This window comes from Pinus tabuliformis, chromosome 2_1, assembly GCF_031772625.1.
Source record: "Pinus tabuliformis cultivar Carrire ecotype Pingquan chromosome 2_1, CPIR1, whole genome shotgun sequence".
NCBI classification, from domain to species: Eukaryota; Viridiplantae; Streptophyta; class Pinopsida; order Pinales; family Pinaceae; genus Pinus; species Pinus tabuliformis.
Genome location: NC_142299.1, coordinates 231220906 through 231242183, shown reverse-complemented (window position 1 = coordinate 231242183; position 21278 = coordinate 231220906). Strand labels below are relative to the sequence as shown.

Sequence of the window (21278 nt, the reverse complement as noted above, 5' to 3'; positions counted from 1 at the left end):
CAAAAGTGTCATCATGCGAAGAGAGAGTGACAAAAAAACTAATAAAACCTAATGGGAACAAAATCAAGACCTATGTGGCACTATTATCCAACCTCATGTACAAATTTTGGCAAATTAAAAGCTATCGCAAAATGTAACCCAAAAAAAAGAAAGAATGAACAATATAAAAGAAACATAGGAGTAAAATTTACTTAGAGGGTCCCCATTACTATCAAAAGGACAAGATCAATAATGAGGGGTTGTCGTAGCTACAACATAGCCACATTACGATCTATAGTATCTCTAGCTACAAAATTAGTTTCTACTACATTAGTGGAACACATATATGTGGCAACATCCCTATAATGAACTACTCCTAATGTTGTGCATCAAGGATCTAGAAATTCAACCTCTCCATCAAAATTTTGAACCTCTAGTCATAGTCCCACATCAATTCATTGGTGACCTACTTAATCTCTTTAATATTTGTTAAGCATTGGACTTCAACTTGGGTTTTTGGAATTATTTTAGTAATGCCTATTTGATGTTTTCCAAAGTGTGAGGTTGTCCCAAGGGAGCGATGGATTTAAAATTCATGTACCATGCGAGTGTGCAAACTTGAAAGGTAGTCTCCAATTGTGCAATTTTCATTCCTTCATTTGGAATTTACTTCATAGTTCATAAGCTTCACATACAAACCAATGGTGTTTTAGATCTTCAATCCTTGTCTCATGAAATACTGGTAATTTCAATGTCGTATTGACACCTACCATAGTCAACCCCCTAGTTTCTTCCTGTTTAAATTTCGTGGTCCTTGTTTCGATTGGAGTAACTTATATTTTTCTCTCAGTTGTCTTCCCCCAGCTTATCCTACACTTATACTCATACCTATGTTTCCTACTCTAGCTTCTGTCTCTATCTCCCTACTATTGTCACTATCAAGGTCGGTACATTGTCCTGAAACCAATAGTCGAGAAAAATCATCAAACAATGAATAAGTTATGAAGGTGTGCACAGGGTCATTGGTTAAATCCAGTCAATGACCATTACTGGGACATAAAGGTGCGACAATTCCTTTGTGTAAATTTTTCCTTCCTTTTCCTCTATCACTTCTGTTATATACCTAGGGGGGATAACATGGGGTACAGAGGGAGGTACCCAAGGGAATAATGTAATAATAGGATGGGCCATAGAAATAAATAAGGTGGTTAACCTGTATCATGTAAGGGACCACAAGTAGTTAGTAATAACGTAATGGGCCCATGGTATTAGATAGATGGTATTGAGGGAACCATGGTAATGACCCATGTTATTGTATGTATGAGGCCTATATAGAGGCTAGAGACTCCACATTGAGAGAAGTCAAGGAATTATTATATGAACAGGCATATGGCTTGTGGAGTGCTCTCCTTCCTTAAGGAGTGAATGTATGGTGTTTCCCTACCTTAAGGGTTTGATATCAATAAAGTGAATCATTTCTATCTACTTCAATCTTCTTATTTCTTGGGCTTATTTGTGTTCTCATATATTTTTAGATCAGATCCATAACAAGTGGTATCAGAGCACTTTCTTGGGAAAAAGTGGAATTTTTTTTTTTTTGCACGAACTTTCTGGGGCGGCGAGTTTGCAGATCAGATCTATATGTTTTGGAGAAAAATATGCAAAATATAATTGCAAATCTAGATTCTTTGTGAAAAAATACCTGATTTCAAAAAAAAATCGGCCAAATCGGAGTCCGGATGAAGGAGATATCACTGATCTAAAAATCAGTGGTGTTGCAAACAATTTTTCGGGGCAGCAAATTTGCGGCGTAGATCTAGACATCTTGGTACAATATTTGCAAAATATAATTGTATATCTGGATTCTTTGTGAAAAGATACCCAATTTCAAAAATAAAAAAACAGTCGAATCAGAGTCTGGATGAGGGAGATATCGCTGATTTAAAATCAGCTCTTTTTTTCAGAATTTTTGGTGACGGCGGGAGAGTTGCAACACAGATCTAAAATTCCAGTCCCTGGATCGAGATTTCTATCACATGGGTAGATGCGGAATGGTTGTTCCATTTTTGAAAATAGCTCATAGTAGGGATTCTGAGCAATATTGACTAAACTGTGACAATTTCAAATTTTCGCGAAGTAAGTGAATTTTTTTCCAAACCTTCATGGCTTCTAGCAAGGGATTTTTTACAGGGAATGATAAGGGTCCTACTATTTAAGAATTTATAGAATATCACAAATTGTTGGGTCCCTATAATACTAGTGATTACCCCATTACTATTGTAGTTATACCCCTTATTTATATTGATGTACCCATGTAGTGCCCATATTGTTACTATTGTGCCACGTAGAAGCCCTCTATTGTTATTGTTGTGCCCTACAATATTATTGTTATGTAGCCTTTGATTGTATTGGGACCACTTAGACTCCTATATATAGAAAGGAGGTATTTTCATTTGTATCATTTAAGAATTGTTCATTTATGTAATGTAAAGGAGGTTGCCCCCTCGAAGAGGCTGAATTCTAAGGCGTGGATCTCTCTTTTCTATCTTTTTGTGAGCTGGTTTCATAACATTTGGTATCAGAGCTTTGGATTCTAGGGTTTCGCTGCTCCAAACAGGTCATCGTGGCATTTTCGCTATAACTTTTTTTCTGTGACGTTTCAGAAGTCGCAAAAAAAACCCATTTGAGAAGACATCGCACTGAACCTTGGGTCCGAATTTCAGAGCTTTTTGCGCGATATTGTCGGAGATATGATTTCAGGAAGTTGGTCTTTTTGATGACTCCTGAATTACACTCAAAACAGGTGACCTGGGGAAAATCGTCATAACTTTCTTTCTGAGCATCGGATTGAAGTTTTGCAAGAAGGTACAGAAAGAGGACGGACTGTAGTTTCTTGTGGGTGTTTTTCAGATCCAAAGATCGAAACAGTGACTCGTGGCACGTCGTACAACTTCGCTCTACTGAACCAGTCTAAAAGCAAGTCACCGTGGGAGATTTCACATAACTCTTCCTTGGAGAATCCAATTTGGCTTAGACTTGTGGCATTAGAAAGAGGACGCAGAAGGCTACTACAGGTAGCAATTTCAGAATTGGATGATCCGAAATTACAGAGATACATCAGATTCAATATCAGGCTTCTATAAAGTGAAAAAAGGTGTGTAGTTTTTATTTTTATTTTTGTGTAAGCTTGGTTTAACGAAATTCAAAGGGCATAGTAAAGCATTATTATCGGTAACTGATGCCCCGAGGAAAGAAAATGCAAACACCTAGTAAGGAACCTGAAAGCTCTAGCATGACTCATGAAGAAGAGGAAGAAATGCTACATGATATATCAAAATTACAAGAACAAGTGCAACAAATGTCACGCTCACAAAAGCTAACAGAAGCTAAGATAAGTGGCGTGGAATCTAAGGTAAATGGTGTGGAATCTAAGATAAAGGGCATGGAAGCTAAGATGGAGGATTCGATGGCAAATTTGAAGATAGATTTGAATACAAACATGGAAGAATTGAAGAAGTTGCTACAAGAAAGGGTCACTAATGGTGAAAAGGTAGTAAAGGAAACTCATGATGAGCACAAAAGAAATGTTAATCATGATTCCATAGACTCTAATGTTGGATCAAAGACTCACCATGTTCCAAAAATCGATATGAGGAAGTTTGATGGCAAGGATCCCGCCACATGGATATTACAGATGGAGCAATTCTTCGATCTCAATAATGTGCAAAACACACAAAAGGTACGTATGGCAACTTTATATTTGGAACCAAATCAGTTTGTATGGTATCAATGGCTTTGTTCTCGTAAACAATTTATCACTTGGGCAATTTTTACGGAAGAATTGATAGCACATTATGAGGATACAAAAAGCAACACTTTTTTTAGCCAATTGATAAGTCTCAAACAAAAGGGTTCAATAATGGAGCACATTGAGGAGTTCCAAAAATTGAACATAAGGGTAAAAGATATTCCAGAAGAGCATAGGATTGATGTGTTCATAGGGTCTTTAAAGGATAATATCCAACATGATGTGCGCCTTTGGGAACCTGATTCATTAGAGAAGGCATTCAGGTTAGCAAGAAAAATGGAAAGCAAAATTATGGCAACTAGGAAGCATACCATTCACAACTATAAAGAAGGAAGTGTTGTTGCCCATAGTCTTCCACAACCTACAAGGTTGACACCACAACAATTGGAAGAAAAAAGAGAAAAAGGGCTTTGTTACAATTGTGATAGCAAATACACAAAAGGTCATAAATGTGCTGAGAAGAAATTATTCTACATAGATTGTGAAGAGGAAGAAGAAAAGGAGCAAGAAAGGTCAAAAGAAGAGGATATATTCCAGGAACAAAGCCTAGATGAAGAACAAATAAATCCAACCATATCTTGTAATGCATTGGCGGGAATTACCACTCCTCAAACCATCAAGATAGAAGGACAAATCAAGAAGAAAAAGGTAATAGTGTTGATTGATTCAGGAAGCACCCACAATTTTATTCATTGTAGGGTAGCAAAAGAATTGAATTGCTTCCTATATCCAGCACCAGAGTGTCAAGTGATGATTGCAAATGGAGGAACAATAAATTGTTCTGGAAAGTGCCATAATATCAAGCTATCCATGGGAGAATATGTATTGACTAGCCCAATGCTTTCCATTCCAATGGGAGGTGCTGATGTTGTACTAGGAGTCCAATGGCTACAATCCTTGGGTACAATAGCTTTTAATTTTCAAGAACTTTTCATGAAATTTTCTGTGGAAGGAAAGGAAGTTGAATTAAGGGGTATTGCAGGGAAACCAGGAAAGATAATCAGCTCTAATGGAATGACAAAGCTTCTAAAAAAGGAGCAAAGAGGTGTAATTGCACAATTATGTTCACTAGATGTTTCCACATTGGAATCATCTATTTCTCCAGATCTCCAAAAAGTCCTGGACAATCATTCCAAGGTATTTGAGACTCCCAAAGGTCTCCCACCTATGCGTGATCATGATCATGCTATTCATCTGATTCCAGGAAGTGTTCCTCCAAACATCAGGCCGTACAGATATCCATATGTCCAAAAAAGTGAAATTGAACGTATGGTTGCAGAAATGTTAGAGGCTGGTATAATTCAACCGAGTCAAAGTTCTTTCTCAGCTCCAGTAGTATTGGTGCACAAGAAGGATGGATCATGGCACATGTGTCCAGATTATAGGGAGCTCAACAAGCTCACTATTAAAGATAAGTTCCCCATTCCTGTTATTGATGAATTACTGGATGAATTGCATGGATCAATTTACTTCACCAAGTTGGATCTTCGTTCGGGATATCATCAAATCAGAATGAAGGTCGAAGACATTCCGAAAACAACATTTAGAACTCATGAGGGTCATTATGAATTTTTGGTCATGCCTTTTGGCCTTACCAATGCACCTTCAACATTTCAAGGTTTGATGAATTCAATTTTCAAACCATTCCTTAGAAAATTTGTGTTAGTATTTTTTGATGATATACTAATCTACAGCAAGTCTTGGAAGGATCATGTTGAACATGTTGACAGGGTGTTACAACTATTGGAGGAGAAACAATTATATGCAAAAAGATCCAAATGTTTCTTTGGAGTCCAGGAGGTGGAATATTTGGGTCATATTGTATCTCATGAAGGAGTTAAGGTAGACCCTAGCAAAATTAAAGCCATTAAGGAATGGAAAATCCCCACATCCATAAAGCATCTGCGAGGATTTCTTGGGTTGACAGGGTATTATCGCAAGTTTGTTAAGAATTATGGGAGAATAGCTGCACCTCTAACAACATTATTGAAGAAAGATTCATTTTCATGGAATTCGGAAGCAACAAAGGCCTTTGAACATCTTAAAGAGGCAATGTGCCAAGCACCGGTCTTAGCTACGCCGGACTTCACAAAAACCTTTATTGTGGAATGTGATGCTTCAGGAAATGGAATTGGTGCTGTTCTAATGCAAGATGAAAGACCCATTGCTTTTGAAAGTCGTCCAATCAAGGGAAAGTTTTTAAGAAAAGCTATTTATGAGAAGGAAATGTTGGCAATACTCCATGCACTTAAGAAATGGCGACCCTACCTAATGGGAAGACACTTCAAGGTAAAAACGGATCATGATAGCCTTAAATACTTTTTAGAACAAAGATTATCCTCTGAAGAGCAACAAAAGTGGGTCACAAAGATGTTGGGTTATGACTTTGAAATCATCTACAAAAAAGGGAAGCAAAATGTGGTGGCAGATGCACTCTCAAGAAAGGATGAGGATGTGGAAGCATTGTTGTGTGCCATTTCTATTATCCAACCAGATTGGATAAACGAAGTAAGGAAGGAATGGAAGAACGACGAAGAAGTGTGGGCACTTATTCAAAAGCTACAACAAGATTCCAGTACTTCTGATACATTTAGCTGGAAAAATGATTCGCTATGGTACAAAGATCGCTTATACCTATGTAAGAATTCCCAGCTAAAACAAAAGATTCTTATGGAATTGCACCCAGTTTTCCATGTTTCATGCTTAAAGAAGGTTATAGGCGACAAGCTCCCAGTTCAAACAATATTGCCAGAACTTGACGAAGAAGGAAAAATTATATTGGAACCGGAAGCAGTTATAGAAACAAGAACTCGACAGCTATGAAATCGATCAATTTCAGAGTACCTTATCAAGTGGAAGAACTTATCCGCTGAAGATTCCACATGGGAGGACGAGAATTTTATGCAGAAGTATCCTGAACTACTCAAGCGTTGAGGACAACACTTTTTTTGAAGGAGAGGGGCATGTTGGGTCCCTATAATACTAGTGATTACCCCATTACTATTGTAGTTATACCCCTTATTTATATTGATGTACCCATGTAGTGCCCATATTGTTACTATTGTGCCACGTAGAAGCCCTCTATTGTTATTGTTGTGCCCTACAATATTATTGTTATGTAGCCTTTGATTGTATTGGGACCACTTAGACTCCTATATATAGAAAGGAGGTATTTTCATTTGTATCATCCAAGAATTGTTCATTTATGTAATGTAAAGGAGGTTGCCCCCTCGAAGAGGCTGAATTCTAAGGCGTGGATCTCTCTTTTCTATCTTTTTGTGAGCTGGTTTCATAACACAAATCTCGACGCAAAACTTTTTGGGTAAGTCACCTGCTACTTAATCTAAAAGAAGAAGCTACTAAATGGTGGGACTCGGTTGCCAATTTAGTGGCACAACTTCCTCATGAAAAACTAGAAGAACTTCTTTTAGAAAAATGGTCCCAAGCTAGAAAACAAGATAAGGGGAAACATGTGGGGTTATTTCCTACTGGTATATCCTTATTGCAGCTTCATGGATTGATTCAGAAGGAGAAAATCATTGTGTCTATAAGCCCGAGTTGCAAACAAAATCTCATAAATGTTAACTTGGCAAAAAAATTACAAATGCCAGCAAAACACATTGAAAACAAACAGGATTTGCAAGTTTATAAAGATTTGAAGCTTTCAATGGATAAGTATGTGTTGCATGGTGATTTTTGTACTTCAGATATGGATAACATGGATGTTTTTTTGGGATATCCTTGGATGGAATCCATGGGTACTATAAATATTAATGTGCAGAAGAAATTCCTGAAGCTCTGGTATAAAAAGAATAAAATTACATTACAAGATACTTCCATCAATAAACAAGTAAATTCCATGGAGGCTGAAGTAGAAGATGCTCTAGGGACTGACATATCAGATGATGAGCCATTGATGATCGACAATCAAACACAAACAGAGGCTGAAGCAGAAAAGGATACAAGTGCTGATACATCAGATGAGGGCTCAGTGGTTGAAGTAATACATGAAGATAAGACACCACAGCAGGCACCACAACATTCACCAGATAACATTCAGGCTCCAGTAAGGGGTGAATTAAAGAAAAAGACAATGTGGGTTAAAACTTCAACATATCATCACCCACATCACCCCGCAAGACAACAACCAACAAGATGGCAACCAATTAGCCATAAGGACAATAACCCTCGCATGATAGATAGAGAGGAGTGAAGATCCACCTACTACACATCAACATAGAAGAGCTGCCACGGTCAACTTCCATCTCAAGTGAGCGAGGCACCAGTGAGATCGAGGGTTCACCTTTCTCTTGGATGGCTAGATGCATGTGCATGGTACCCGTGGACTACTCTTTTGAGGATATCTTATTATTTGTGTTCTTCCCATGTTTCGGGGATGAAACATGTTAAGGGGGGTGGAATGTTATATACATAAGGGGGATAATATGGGGTACAAAGGGAGGTACCCAAGAGAATAATGTAATAATGGGATGGGCCATAGTAATAAGTAAGGTGGTTAACCTGTATCATGTAAGGGACCACAAGTAGTTAGTAATAATGTAATGGGCCCATGGTATTAAATAGATGGTATTGATGGAACCATGGTAATGACCCATGGTATTATATGTATGGGACCTATATAGAGGCTAGAGACTCCACATTGAGAGATGTCAAGGAATTATTGTATGAAAAGGCATATGGCTTGTGGAGTGCTCTCCTTCCTTAAGGAGTGAATGTATGGTGTTGCCCTACCTTAAGGGTTTGATATCAATAAAGTGAATCATTTCTATCTACTTCGATCTTGTTATTTCTTGGGTTTATTTGTGTTCTAATATATTTTTAGATAAGATCCATAACAACTTCCATGTCAATACTTGGATGTCGCACTTCCCCTTCTTCTTCTCCTTCATAGTGTCCTTCTTCTTGACTATAAGTTGAGGGTTCTCTCCATGTACCTATGCTCCACTCTTGGTGTAGACACTAATCCTATACAACCATATCTACTCTGTCTTCCTCTCTATCCTTGTGGCAACCTAAACTTTCCCCATCCTATATGATGTGATTTTGTGTGACACACCTCCTTATTATCCTTATGTTGCAGTCCTTTCCCCTTTTTATAGACTACGAACATATCTAGTTCCACTGTGCAATAAGCTCATTGCATTGCTTGCCTCACCCACTCTCGGTGATGACAGACCATCCTCTTCTTTTCTAAGATTAATGATGCCAATGGTACTTCTCCACCTCTTGGAATATCTTTGCTCTCTTTGTACTTCTTCCTTGACCATTGAACCAACTACTTCCCTAAACATTGTCCTCTTTCTTGACATCTACCCTTGTTTTCCTACTAATTCCTTCAACTCACTTATAGTGCACTTTTATGAATCTTCATCGCTCCTTGCACCCCTTGTCCTTCTCTCTGTGTCGGATAAGGCTCTAATCACTCATGGTATCAAGTTGCAGTGACATTATTTTGTTGCCACACAACAAAATTTTAATCAGGTTAGACAATGTTATTAGGTATCCACACCATTATTCTCTGAAGAAATTTAACTTGGCTACATTATAAGATTATGTAGATTAGATTGCAAATTCTACAATATACCCTTGTAATATGCAAGTTAACCAGAAATCTACTACTCTAGAAATAGAATTACTTACAGTGTTCACTCTATGCAACAACTTAAGAATCCACTAATAAGGCCCTAGATAAGGCCCCAATCCTCTTCACTTTGGTTGGCACTTAAGCCACTCCCAAAATATAATAGGGAAATTCTGTAGAAACTATTTTCAACCTTGACACATAGGTACCTCCTCACCCAGGCATCCAAAGAAATGTGTAGAACTTTGGTTTTCTCTACTACAAGAGCATACCTCTTCTAGTTGATTCATTATTCAATCTCCTCTTGGGTTTGCCTTCACATTCCCTTTTTCACCACAAGGCTTCATTTCACAACAATGGAATCATTTTTTGGTGCTAGAAGGGGAAAAGACCCAAGGTTCAAGAGTTTTCCAACAAAACCCCCAAGGATATTGACATTGGAAACACCTGCAAGGAGGTGAGGTCTCACTTGAGGTATGCAATGGGATTACAAAACCTATGTAGGTTGTGAAAAGAGTTAAGCGAATAGGAGGCTATATCGACTTATAAATACCTAACCCAAATTGTCACAGTTATAGTGTGTAGTAGATATCCTTGTGGCTTCAACATACATGCTCCCATTATTTAACCCATGCATTTTAATAATCAAATATTCTTTATACAATATCAGTTTCACATATAATACAAATTAGGTGAGAAATCTATTCTTTGATAGTCCTTTAACATATATGCATGGTATAAATTCAACGGAAACAACAAAAGTTGGGTTCATTATTTATACATTGTTCTAATTTTACATAGCAACTAAATAGCTACAGTAACAGAAAACTCCATGCAGACCCAAATCCCGGCCATGATATTTGCCATTATACACAACATTACACATTAAAACCATATATATGAGGTTAAAACTCCTGACTATATATTATATTCATATTATTCAAAACAAATATTTATACATAAACACCTTAGTCCAATAGTAGGACTTGGAAAATAGATATTTGATTTAACCTTTGGCGAACACCATAAAATTCAAATCCCTACAATGTTTACACTAGATATCATCTTAAAGCTCATCATATTAATCCTCGTTAGAATCATAATGTAGAAAATAGAAAAAGGTATGCTCAGACAGAGTACTCTAATAGAACAAAATATAAAATCAACAAAGCATCAAGACTAGAATTGAACTGGGATCAGATTTTGTGACCCTTGATTAACAATGATCATCCTTTTTATTGTAAAGGTTGACTAGATCCAGTTTGAGGAATCTTTTTCCAACTTAGCATGCCATCTCAACCACCTGAACCATTCTAGCATGTGCCCTCCTCAACTATCCACCGCTCCATCTGAAGTTGAATATGCCACCTTACTCCATCTCTAACTACCCTACATTGTTAACAGATACCCCATTGGTTTAAGAATAAATGGTTACTTTGCATACTTCTATCAAGCATCCATCCATCGACCCTCTGCGTGGTATATCAAGCATCTAGACCTTTCAAGCCTTTGCACAGTCTTCTACTTGCGATATCTACTCCTTGTAGTGCTTCCATACTTGGGAACAAATTCAAAAACTTTCTCCATACCCCTTCTTTTCCCCAAATTTCTCCTTCAACCCAACATGCATAAAACTAATATAAATGTACATGTACACAATATTAACTTTACAAATATCTTATAAAAAGTAATTTTAATTCAGTTTTTTTGGCTTCTTCATAATTTTTTTTGTGTTGACAACAATTTCACCATATACACAATCTCAAAGTTACAAATATTATACAAAAAGAATAACTCTACACCATGTAAAGAATCTCAACTTTACACAAATTTTATAAAGAGAATAATTTTTCTTTGCTTTTATTTATATTTTTCAATGCAACCTTTTTTGGTTATGTTCCTTTGGAGACTAGGAGGGATATTTTATTTCTAGAGAGCAGAGTATAGGCCTTATCATTCATATTCTAAATTGGTAGGTGATGATGTGAAATGGGTTCCTAACCCTGGTAGATTTAGGAAGAGAAGGCTTAATTTCTTGAATTCGATGGTCTTACACTAGCAAATGGCCACTCAATTACGCTTGATATTCAAAGATAAACAAGTGGAGACCTATAATGTTTTCTCCCATTTGGAAGATATAAAATGAATGATTCACAATCTCAGGTTTTGTTTGGACAATGTAGATTCATGCTTGGCTCATGTTGAAGGTTTACTAGTGAGTGACTCTGCTTCAGGCGATCTTATTGATCCTCCAATTGATCATGGTGAATCCCCTACAAATCATGGTCAACCTCTTACTATCGTTTCCTTTGATCAAGATTGATGGTAGTGGGATTCATGGTTTTATGGCTATACAATTTTTGGTTTATGCAACCTATAACTATGGTTCTTCTATGGTGGTTTGTTTACAATCTCAGGAGTGAAGTGAATTGTGCTATTATTATGCTTATTGATTATCATAAGTCTTCATGTTCTGTTTTGAAGTCCTCAAAGTCGAAGTTGGTATCCTTTGGTTTCTATGTGAATTTGAGGCACTCTATTTTTGGCACTAGGTTCTTGAGTTGACCGTGGTTGATTTTCTATGATGAGTTGTTGGATATGAATTATATGCTTCTTGATGGACTGTTGTGTTTTCTATTGATTTCTATGGTCGATTCTATGCTTTGTTGTATTTCTTTTTCTCAATTAACACACTTAGCAGCGTGGTATACTTTACAATACGGTGTTATCTTGTCTCTTCTCTCTTGCAATATGACTTATGATTCATGGTTGCCTAATTCTAAGGTTGACGGATATTATTTGAACTACAAGATTCTACAAAACTTTATTGGCTAATCTTACTTGATATATGTTGCTTCCTTTGGACATCGTTTCGACTCTTCATGGTTCTTGGAGTTCATCACCTACAACTTGGTGGCTTTTATGGAGCCTTTGCTTATTGGGTACCTTTTGAAGAGGCTATTATGAGAGTCAATGATCTTGTTCATTTTTGCTCTATGTTTGGTTTTCCTTACTGCAATGGTATTGAAGTCAATCTATTATTAATGTATGTTGTACTTTCTATGTATGGGCTGCAAATCTGTTAATCATGTATTGCATAGTAAAGATTTCATTTTCCTTAAATTCTCTGAATTGTTCAGGTGAAAATGATGATAATATCTATGTAATTCTCTATTACACTTATTAATAAAAATAACATGAATTATATATATAATTATAATTTTTCCAAAAACCTATAAAAAAATTAATACTTATTAAAACTCAAATACTCTTTAAAATCTTAATTTTAAATAATTACAATAATATAAATTTTATCTAAATCTAAGTAAATCTATAGAAACAAAATAATACTTATTCAAACTCAAATACTCTATTTATTATACATTAAATAAAAGTAAAATTTACATCAATTTAAAATTAAGCTTAATTTTATATGATTACAATAACATAAATAAAGCTTAATTTATAGGATTACAATAACATAAATGATATTTATCACTGAGATATCTCAAATTTCTTTACATTACTTATCTCTCAAGAAAGTTTGTAGAAATAGCTGTTGATGGGCATAAACGAGCAAGAACCAGATACCAGATATGTCAAATTTCTTTTCATTACTTATTTCTCAAGAAAATTTGTAGCAACATCTTTTAAAGGGTTACAAATGAGCACAAGGGACCAGATATAAGAGAGTTATAAATATATATGTTTATGTTGGAGCAGTCAGTGGGAAGCTAAATAAAATACAAGCAACAACAGATAAACACATCATAAAAGGGACACAGGGTTTAATGTGGTTCACCCAACCATTCTGGGCTACGTCCACCAAACATAGGCATCGACAAAATTTTATTATCAAATAGGAGATTACATGACAATTCAGTTCCTCACAAACTCTCATGCTCTTCACCCAATCCGTCTGGACACCTGTTTTATAGCTAAGAGGACCTAACTGCCTCATAAATCCTCCTACAGCAAATATAGGATGCATTAACTCACTCCCAACAAAATAGAGCTAATATAGCAACCAAATCAGATTGTTGTCACCTACTGAGATTTTTGCCTATTTTATTAAAACAGAAAATCTCAACAATCTCCACCTTGACAACAATTAGCCTGATGCCCTGTTTCTTTATTATTTATTTTTTCTGCAAGCCAAGAGAAGCCAAACACCAACACAGCTTCTCCAACAAAACTGGTTTCGTGAACATGTCTGCACAGTTTTCCTTTGTATGCACCTTTTCAAGAGAGACTCCCCTTTCAGTGATAACCTGTCTTACAAAATGGTACTTAATTGGAATATGCTTTGATTTACTATGATAGGCCGGATTCTTAGCCAAATGTAATGCACTTTGACTATCACAAAGTAACCTGATGTTATCCTGTAACCTACCAAACTCACCAAGCAAACCTTTCAACCAAACCGCCTCTTTGCAAGCATGCGAAGCAACAATGTATTTTGCTTCAATAGTGGATAAAGCAACAATGTTTTGTAGCTTTGACATCCAGCTAATAGCTCCACCTGCAAGAGTAAAGACATACCCTAAATTTGACCTTCTCTTATCCAAATCACCTGCAAAATCAGAATCAACATGGTCCGCAAACAGATTCACTACTCTTATTGTAAGTAATACAATAACTACTTGTGCCTCTCAAATACCGAAGCACCTATTTCACTGCTGACTAGTGTTCTTTACCCGGATTTGCCATATACCTGCTGACAACCCCAACTGCATGTGAAATATCTGGACGCGTACAAACCATCGCATACATCAAACATCCTACTATATTGGCATATGGAATTCAAGACATATAATCTTTTCTTCATTTATATTAGGACATAAACTGGAAGAAAGCTTAAAATGGGAAGCTAAAGGGATTGACACAGGCTTCACATTGTTCATACCAAACCTCACAAGTATTTTCTCAATATACTTTTGTTGTGATAGCTACAACTTACCATTGCTCCTATCTCTGAAAATCTCCATGCCCACAATCTGTCTTGCTGCTCCTAGATCTTTCATATCAAATGTCCTTGCCATCTGAGTCTTCAACCTGTTGATTTCTTCAATGCTTTTGCTTGCTAAAAGCATATTGTCAACATACAACACTAAGATAATGAACATGCCATTACTTAACTGCTTAAAGTAAACACAATGATCATATTCACTTCTTATATATTTTTGACTCAACATGAAAGAATCAAATTTCTTGTACCACTGTCGAGGCGACTGCTTCAGAACATACAATGACTTCTTGAGCCTGCAGACAAATTTCTTATTGCGATGCTGAACAAACCCTTCCGGTTGTTCCATATACATTTCCTCATCTAAATCACCATGTAAAAACACAGTCTTAACATCTGGTTGTTGTAATTCTAAATCAAGCAAAACAACTAACGCTAACACAATTCTAATTGAAACAATTTTAACAACTGGTGAAAATATCTCATGAAAGTCTATGCCTACTTTATGAGAAAACCCTTTTGCAACCAGCCTTGCTTTGTATCTGTCCTCCGAATCATTTACACCCCGTTTCACCTTGAAAACCCATTTACATCCCATAGTTTTCCTGTCTTTGGGAAGTTCAACCAAATCCCATGTGCCATTCTTACCTAAGGCCATCATTTCTTCCTTCATAGCTGCTTTCCACTTGTCACTCTTTGAACCTTCTATAGCTTCCTGATAACACAAAGGTTCATCATCGTTAGCGGTCAAAGCAACTGAAGTAACATAATCATCATACCTTCTCGGAGGGCGTTTGATTCTTGTAGACCTCCTTAAGGATGTTTCTGGTGCTTCCGCAATTGGCTGACTACCATCTGTAGGAACTTCTTCATGATCACCATCTGAGACCTGTTCATGACCTACATTTGAACCCTGATCATAATCTGATTCTGAAACCTGTTCATGACTAGAATCTGAACTATGGTCATCATGACTACCATCAGAGGTGCTGTCAAACTGAATGTGCTGGAAATCAGATACATCATCCTGTTTCAATTTATTATCTACATCTAACTGTACAAGAGAGGATTCATCAAACTTTACATCTCTATTGATGATGATTTTGCGGGTAGTAGGATCCCACAATCTAAATCCCTTTGTTCCATCACCATACCCAACAAGGATATACCTTTTTGATTTTGGATCTAATTTAGTTCGTCGGTGTTTAAGCACTAGAGCATATGCATCACAACCAAACACTCTGAGTTTAGAATAATCACAAGGGTGACCTTTCCATACCTCTTGAGGAATCTTGCAACCTATCGCTGTCGATGGCGATGGATTTATCACATAACAAGCAGTAGCCACCGCTTTTGTCCACAACTCCTTCTGCAAACCAGCGTTACTCAGCATCCTCCTTGCTCTCTCCAAAAGAGTCCTGTTCATGCGTTCAACAACTCCATTTTGCTGAGGAGTATAAACAGTAGTCTTATGTCTCTCGATCCCTGCATCCTTGCAATAGTTGTCAAACTCCTTGGAAGTAAACTCACCACCATTGTCAGTTCTTAAACATTTTATAGTTCTACCAGTGATGTTTTCTACCAATGCTCTAAACTGCTTGAAAACTGTAAAAACATCAGACTTCTTTTTCAACATGTAGACCCACACTTTCCTAGAAAAGTCATCAATAAACGACACAAAATAGAACAAGCCACCATACGAGGTTGTAGGTGCTGGACCCCAAACATCTGAATGGATATAATCAAGTACTCCTTTACTAGTATGTTTGCCTATTTTAAACTTTTGTTTACTTTGTTTGCCAAACAGACAATGTTTATAGAAATCTAACTTTCTAGACCTTAGATTAGGAAGTAACTTGCGATCAGCCAAAATCTTTAACCCTCTTTCGCTCATATGGCCCAACCTTTGATGCCATAGGCAAATGGAACTACTGTCATGTTCAGACACCATAGACACATGAACTGACCCTGTTCTTCCTTCTAACTGAAACAGATTTCCTACTTTCTTAGCTTTCATTACTAGTAAAATACCTTTGTATATTTTCATGACTCCAGCTTGAATGACAGTTTTATATCCATTTGTGTCAAGTGCCCCCAGTGAAATTAGATTTTTTGTTAAATCTGGTACATGTCTTACATCAGTTAACATTTTGGTTGTCCCATCAAACATTTGCCGCTGTATACTCCCTATTCCCACAATATTAGATGTGACATCATTACCCATGTACACGACTCCATCATTCACTGACCTATATGTCCTAAACCAGTCTCTATGAATACACATGTGGTTTGATGCACTGGAATCTAACAACCAATGTTGATCATGATTTGACAAATTAACTGATAAGACTTCGTCGCTCATACCTGAACCAGATGCTGAACCTGTATCAGTCGTGTTCGCTTCCTTCTTTTCTGTCGATGAAGCTTCTTTAGAAGTTTGTTGTCGCTTCGAGCAATCCTTCTTCAAATGCCCTAATTTTCCGCAGAACCAACACTTTACTTTACTCTTCTTCCCCTTGGACTTTGAACGCGAATCGTTGCGCTTACCGGAGCGTCTTTCTCTAGAACGACCTCTAGCCATCATTGCCTCTGATGTAGAGGTGTCAGCATTCGACCGCTTCCTGGTCTCCTCGGACAACAAAGCTTCGACGACATCATCAAATTCAATGGTTTCGGATGAACTAAGACTTATAGATGTAACAAAATGATCCCATGACTCAGGCAACGAGCACAATAAAGTTATGGCTTTATCCTCGGCTTCAAATTTTACTTCTATGCTTTCTAATTGTACCATTAGAGTATTAAAAACATTCAAATGATTAGTAATGGAAGTACCTTCCTTCATTCGCAAACTGTACAACTGCCGCTTTAGGAGAATCCGATTTGTCAAGGATTTCGTCATATACAGCTTCTCCAACTTCGTCCACAAACCAGCCGCAGTCTTCTCTGACACGATGTTAAATAAAACATCATCAGCCAAACACAATCGGATTCTGCTCAAGGCTCTTCCATCCAATTCATTCCACTCATCATTTGTCACAGGGTAAGGCAGTTTGGATCTGCCCAACAACGCCTTCGCCACGCCTTGTTGTACCAGTAGATCATGCATCTTTACCTTCCAGATCTCGAAATTATTTTTGCCATTAAATTTCTTGATTTCAAATCGGGCACTCTGAGTTTTCGCCGTCTCGTTTAAAAAATCAAAGAATCTCCAATTCCAACTTTAAAAAAAAAAAAGTTAATCTCTAACAAATATTAATTCTTTATTGTATAATGCTTTTATTCTAGGCCGGCACAGAACCTAATGCATATATCGTGGATCAACTGAACTACACACCTGAACTAACAATAGACACAGCAGAAGCAGAGGAGGTACGTAACATATATGAAAGACAAGCTCTCATCTGTCGTTGGAACGGTTTTTGGCCAAAACCCATGGAGCTATTTCACTGGATTTACACAAGATGGTCTCTTGATAGTGAGATCATGCTCTGCTCCAAAGGTTTTTTTATTGTCAAACTTCCATCCGAGGAGGTCAGGGCCCTAGTAATTCAGAAGGGACCGTGGTTTTGGGGATCTTCAGGACTCTTCATCACACCTTGGACCCCAGATTTTGATGCAAACACCTACATCATCTCCAGGGTACCAGTATGGGTCAGACTACATAACCTCCCTGCACACTTTTGGGACCAAAAGACGATTGCATGCATCGGAAACTTATTGGGTAGATATATTAAAATGGATACAGAGCGAACGGCAGAAGCAATCTATACTTTTGCAAGAATATGTGTGGAAATAGATCTCAGCAAAGGTTTACCGGACCGCATAGTACTGAAGCATAAAGAGTTCAGCTGGATGCAAATAATAGATTATGAAAATATAGCTTTCCGATGCAGAATTTGCCGGCAGATGGGGCACTTACAAAATACCTGCCCAGAATTCAAAAAGGACAGCCAAAGAAGGAGGAAATCTGGAAAGAAAAAAGGGTGGACATTCCCACCACCAGATCCGGAGGAAGAGGAAGAAGAGGAGGAGGAAATGCCCACCCCCAATGAAAACAGCACAACAGAACCGCAAGAACAAATGCCCATGGAATCGCAACCGGAAAAGGCTTCAGACACATTGGAACTCAGTGGAACCAAAAGGCAGCACAAATCGGACACATCAGACTCCGACAAGGAAATCCCACGACCCGAGGAGGAAAACCCATTACAACTCATACCCATGCATCCCGCTCATGGCGAGTGGCGCAAGGTAGAGAAGAAAAAGGGGAGGAAAACTTGATCTTTCCCCTATCAGGCATCTTAGTTCCAGGCATGGATTATTTTACAACAGTTTCTTTTTCTTCTTTTTATGTACTTGACACTTGTGTCAACCTTTTTCGTCAGGCTACATAGCCTTGTCTATGCAATGCTTCGACATCTACAAAATGTAATTTTCAAAATTAATGAAAATTACGATTTTTTTCCAAGTGAAAAAAAAAATAATGCTTTTATTCTATAATAAAAACAAACAAACCCCTTTGCTGTCTTTTAACCAAAAAACCTGCGCCGGAAACAAATACACACGCACCAGAAAGAGACTTGGCGCTTGCTGATCAACCGACGATCCGCGCCAACAAAAAATCGGTGTAAGGCAAAAAACTTGGCACGATTTTACCTTTACTTTCTGCGCCAATTTAGTTCTTAGCGCGCTGGCGCACTTATCTCCTTCGGGATCACGCCAATTACCTTTCTGGCGCGACTGTTTATAAATAAAACGCGCCAACTGCAAAAACTTTTTTACGCACCAATGTTTACCCACCAATGTTTACCACGCATATTCCTTGGATTTCTTTTATGCAGCAATCGTTTACCTACTACGCTGTTTTAAAAAAAACCTCCCACGCAGCAATGTTTAAGCCCACGCCCACCACGCTGGGACTTCTACAACACCACCGCACTGGAGACTGTTCCACAGCCACGCAGTCATATATCGTAAAAAATCCCAAATGATATAACACTCTTTATTTCAATACGCAGGCAAGCAGACGCATATAATATAATAAATGGTATTTCAATACACTCCGTTATGGGGTTTTGCTTCACGCTGTTGCAGCGAGTTACTCCACCCACGCAGCAATGGTGTCAACCTCCTTGTTTCAACGCTGGCATATATCCTTTAAACCTCCACGCAGCTTCAAAGAAAAAACAAAACGTTTTGCTGACAATCCATACGCAGTTTCAAAGGAAAAACAAAATGTTTTGCTGACAGTCAACACGCAGATCCACCTCTGCATTCAACGCAATCCACAGTACCGCTGTGCGCCCCTCCAACATGCTCTGATACCACTTGTTGGAGCAGTCAGTGGGCAGCTAAACAAAATACAAGCAACAACAGATAAACACATCATAAAAGAGACACAGGGTTTAACGTGGTTCACCCAACCATTCTGGGCTACGTCCACCAAACATAGGCATCGGCAAAATTTTATTATCAAACAGGAGATTACATGACAATTCAGTTCCTCACAAACTCTCACGCTCTTCACCCAATCCGTCTGGACACCTGTTTTATAGCTAAGAGGATCTAACTGCCTCATAAATCCTCCTACAGCAAATATAGGATGCATTAACTCACTCCCAACAAAATAGAGCTAATATAGCAACCAAATCAGATTGTTGTCACCTACTGAGATTTTTGCCTATTTTATTAAAACAGAAAATCTCAACAGTTTAGCAAATACTAAATCATGGCTACATCAATGTTTATGATATTACTTGTTAGGTGAGGAAATTGAATTTGGATAAAGAAAAATTCAATTATTCTTTGTAACATGTAAAAGTTGAATTTGGGTAAAGAAGATCCCAATCATTCCTCATAAGATGGGAAGGTTCAATATTTACGATATCACTTGTTATTTGAGGAAATTGAATTTGGATTAAAAAAAAATTAATTATTCTGGGTAATATGTAAAAGTTGAATTTGGGTAAAAAAAATCTCCATCATTCCTTGTAAGATGTGAAAAATGAATTTGGATAAAAAAGATACCCACCATTCCTCCCAACCATCAAACAATAGAACCACTCAAGTTTTATCTCTACAGAGATGGAAAGAAAACTTAGTGAATTCCTCCCAACCGTCAAACAATACAATAGAACCACTCAAGTTTTATCTCTACAGAGATGGAAAGAAAACTTAGTGAATGTACTATGACGAGGAATACTGAAATGAGCACTGCATTCCACCACGAACTTAAAACGCTGCCTTACCCATTTCATGAGCTTCACTACCGATCTTCCATGGATTCTGATCTGCACTCTGAGAACTCTTTCTCCCACTCCCTGCTGCAGCCTCTCCCACATGGAGGCATCCAAGGGAATTGACTCATTCGACCCATAAACAACCATTATGGTGTTAGTCTGAAGGCTCTCCTGATAAAATGGCTCTATAACATACTCTCCCCCGACCTGCACACCCTCCAGCATAAGGGCACCAATGTGAATCTCTTCATAAAATATCGCTCGGTTTTTTATAGGATTGTGCGCTAGGATTTTCACCTCCATCTTCGTCTTGAGGCAGCCAGCTGCCCCATCACAGTCGCTGGTTCTTGAGGCATCCAGTTCTTTGATGTGGATCTCTTTGAGTCCCCACTGAGGAGCTTGTGGGTGGAGGGTTATCAGCAGAATCAGCAGAGTCAGGCCTATACCAAACACCAGGGCTACCATGAACGTGAGAATCCAGAATACAGTTCTGTTCACTCGACTATGTATCAATATTGGATGAGTTGCAATACCATCCAAGAAATCTAAACACCTCCTCATCTTCATGTTCTGGCAGACCAACCTTGAAAAAAGTGGAATGAAAAGCAACACAAGAAATGATATATACACACAAGGGATGATAAACGTATATAAATAGATGGCAGCTGAGTGTGGTTGTGC

At 37.7% G+C, this 21278-nt stretch overlaps 1 protein-coding gene across 1 annotated transcript; it reads right to left on the bottom strand.

Moving 5' to 3' along the window:
- Positions 1-20498: 20498 nt before the first annotated feature.
- LOC149199570 (NDR1/HIN1-like protein 26) lies at positions 20499-21062 on the bottom strand. Its single transcript, XM_089400621.1, has one exon. It carries the CDS (start codon positions 21060-21062, stop codon positions 20499-20501), a length of 564 nt encoding a protein of 187 aa, XP_089256747.1.
- Between the last annotated feature and the right edge of the window lie 216 nt (positions 21063-21278).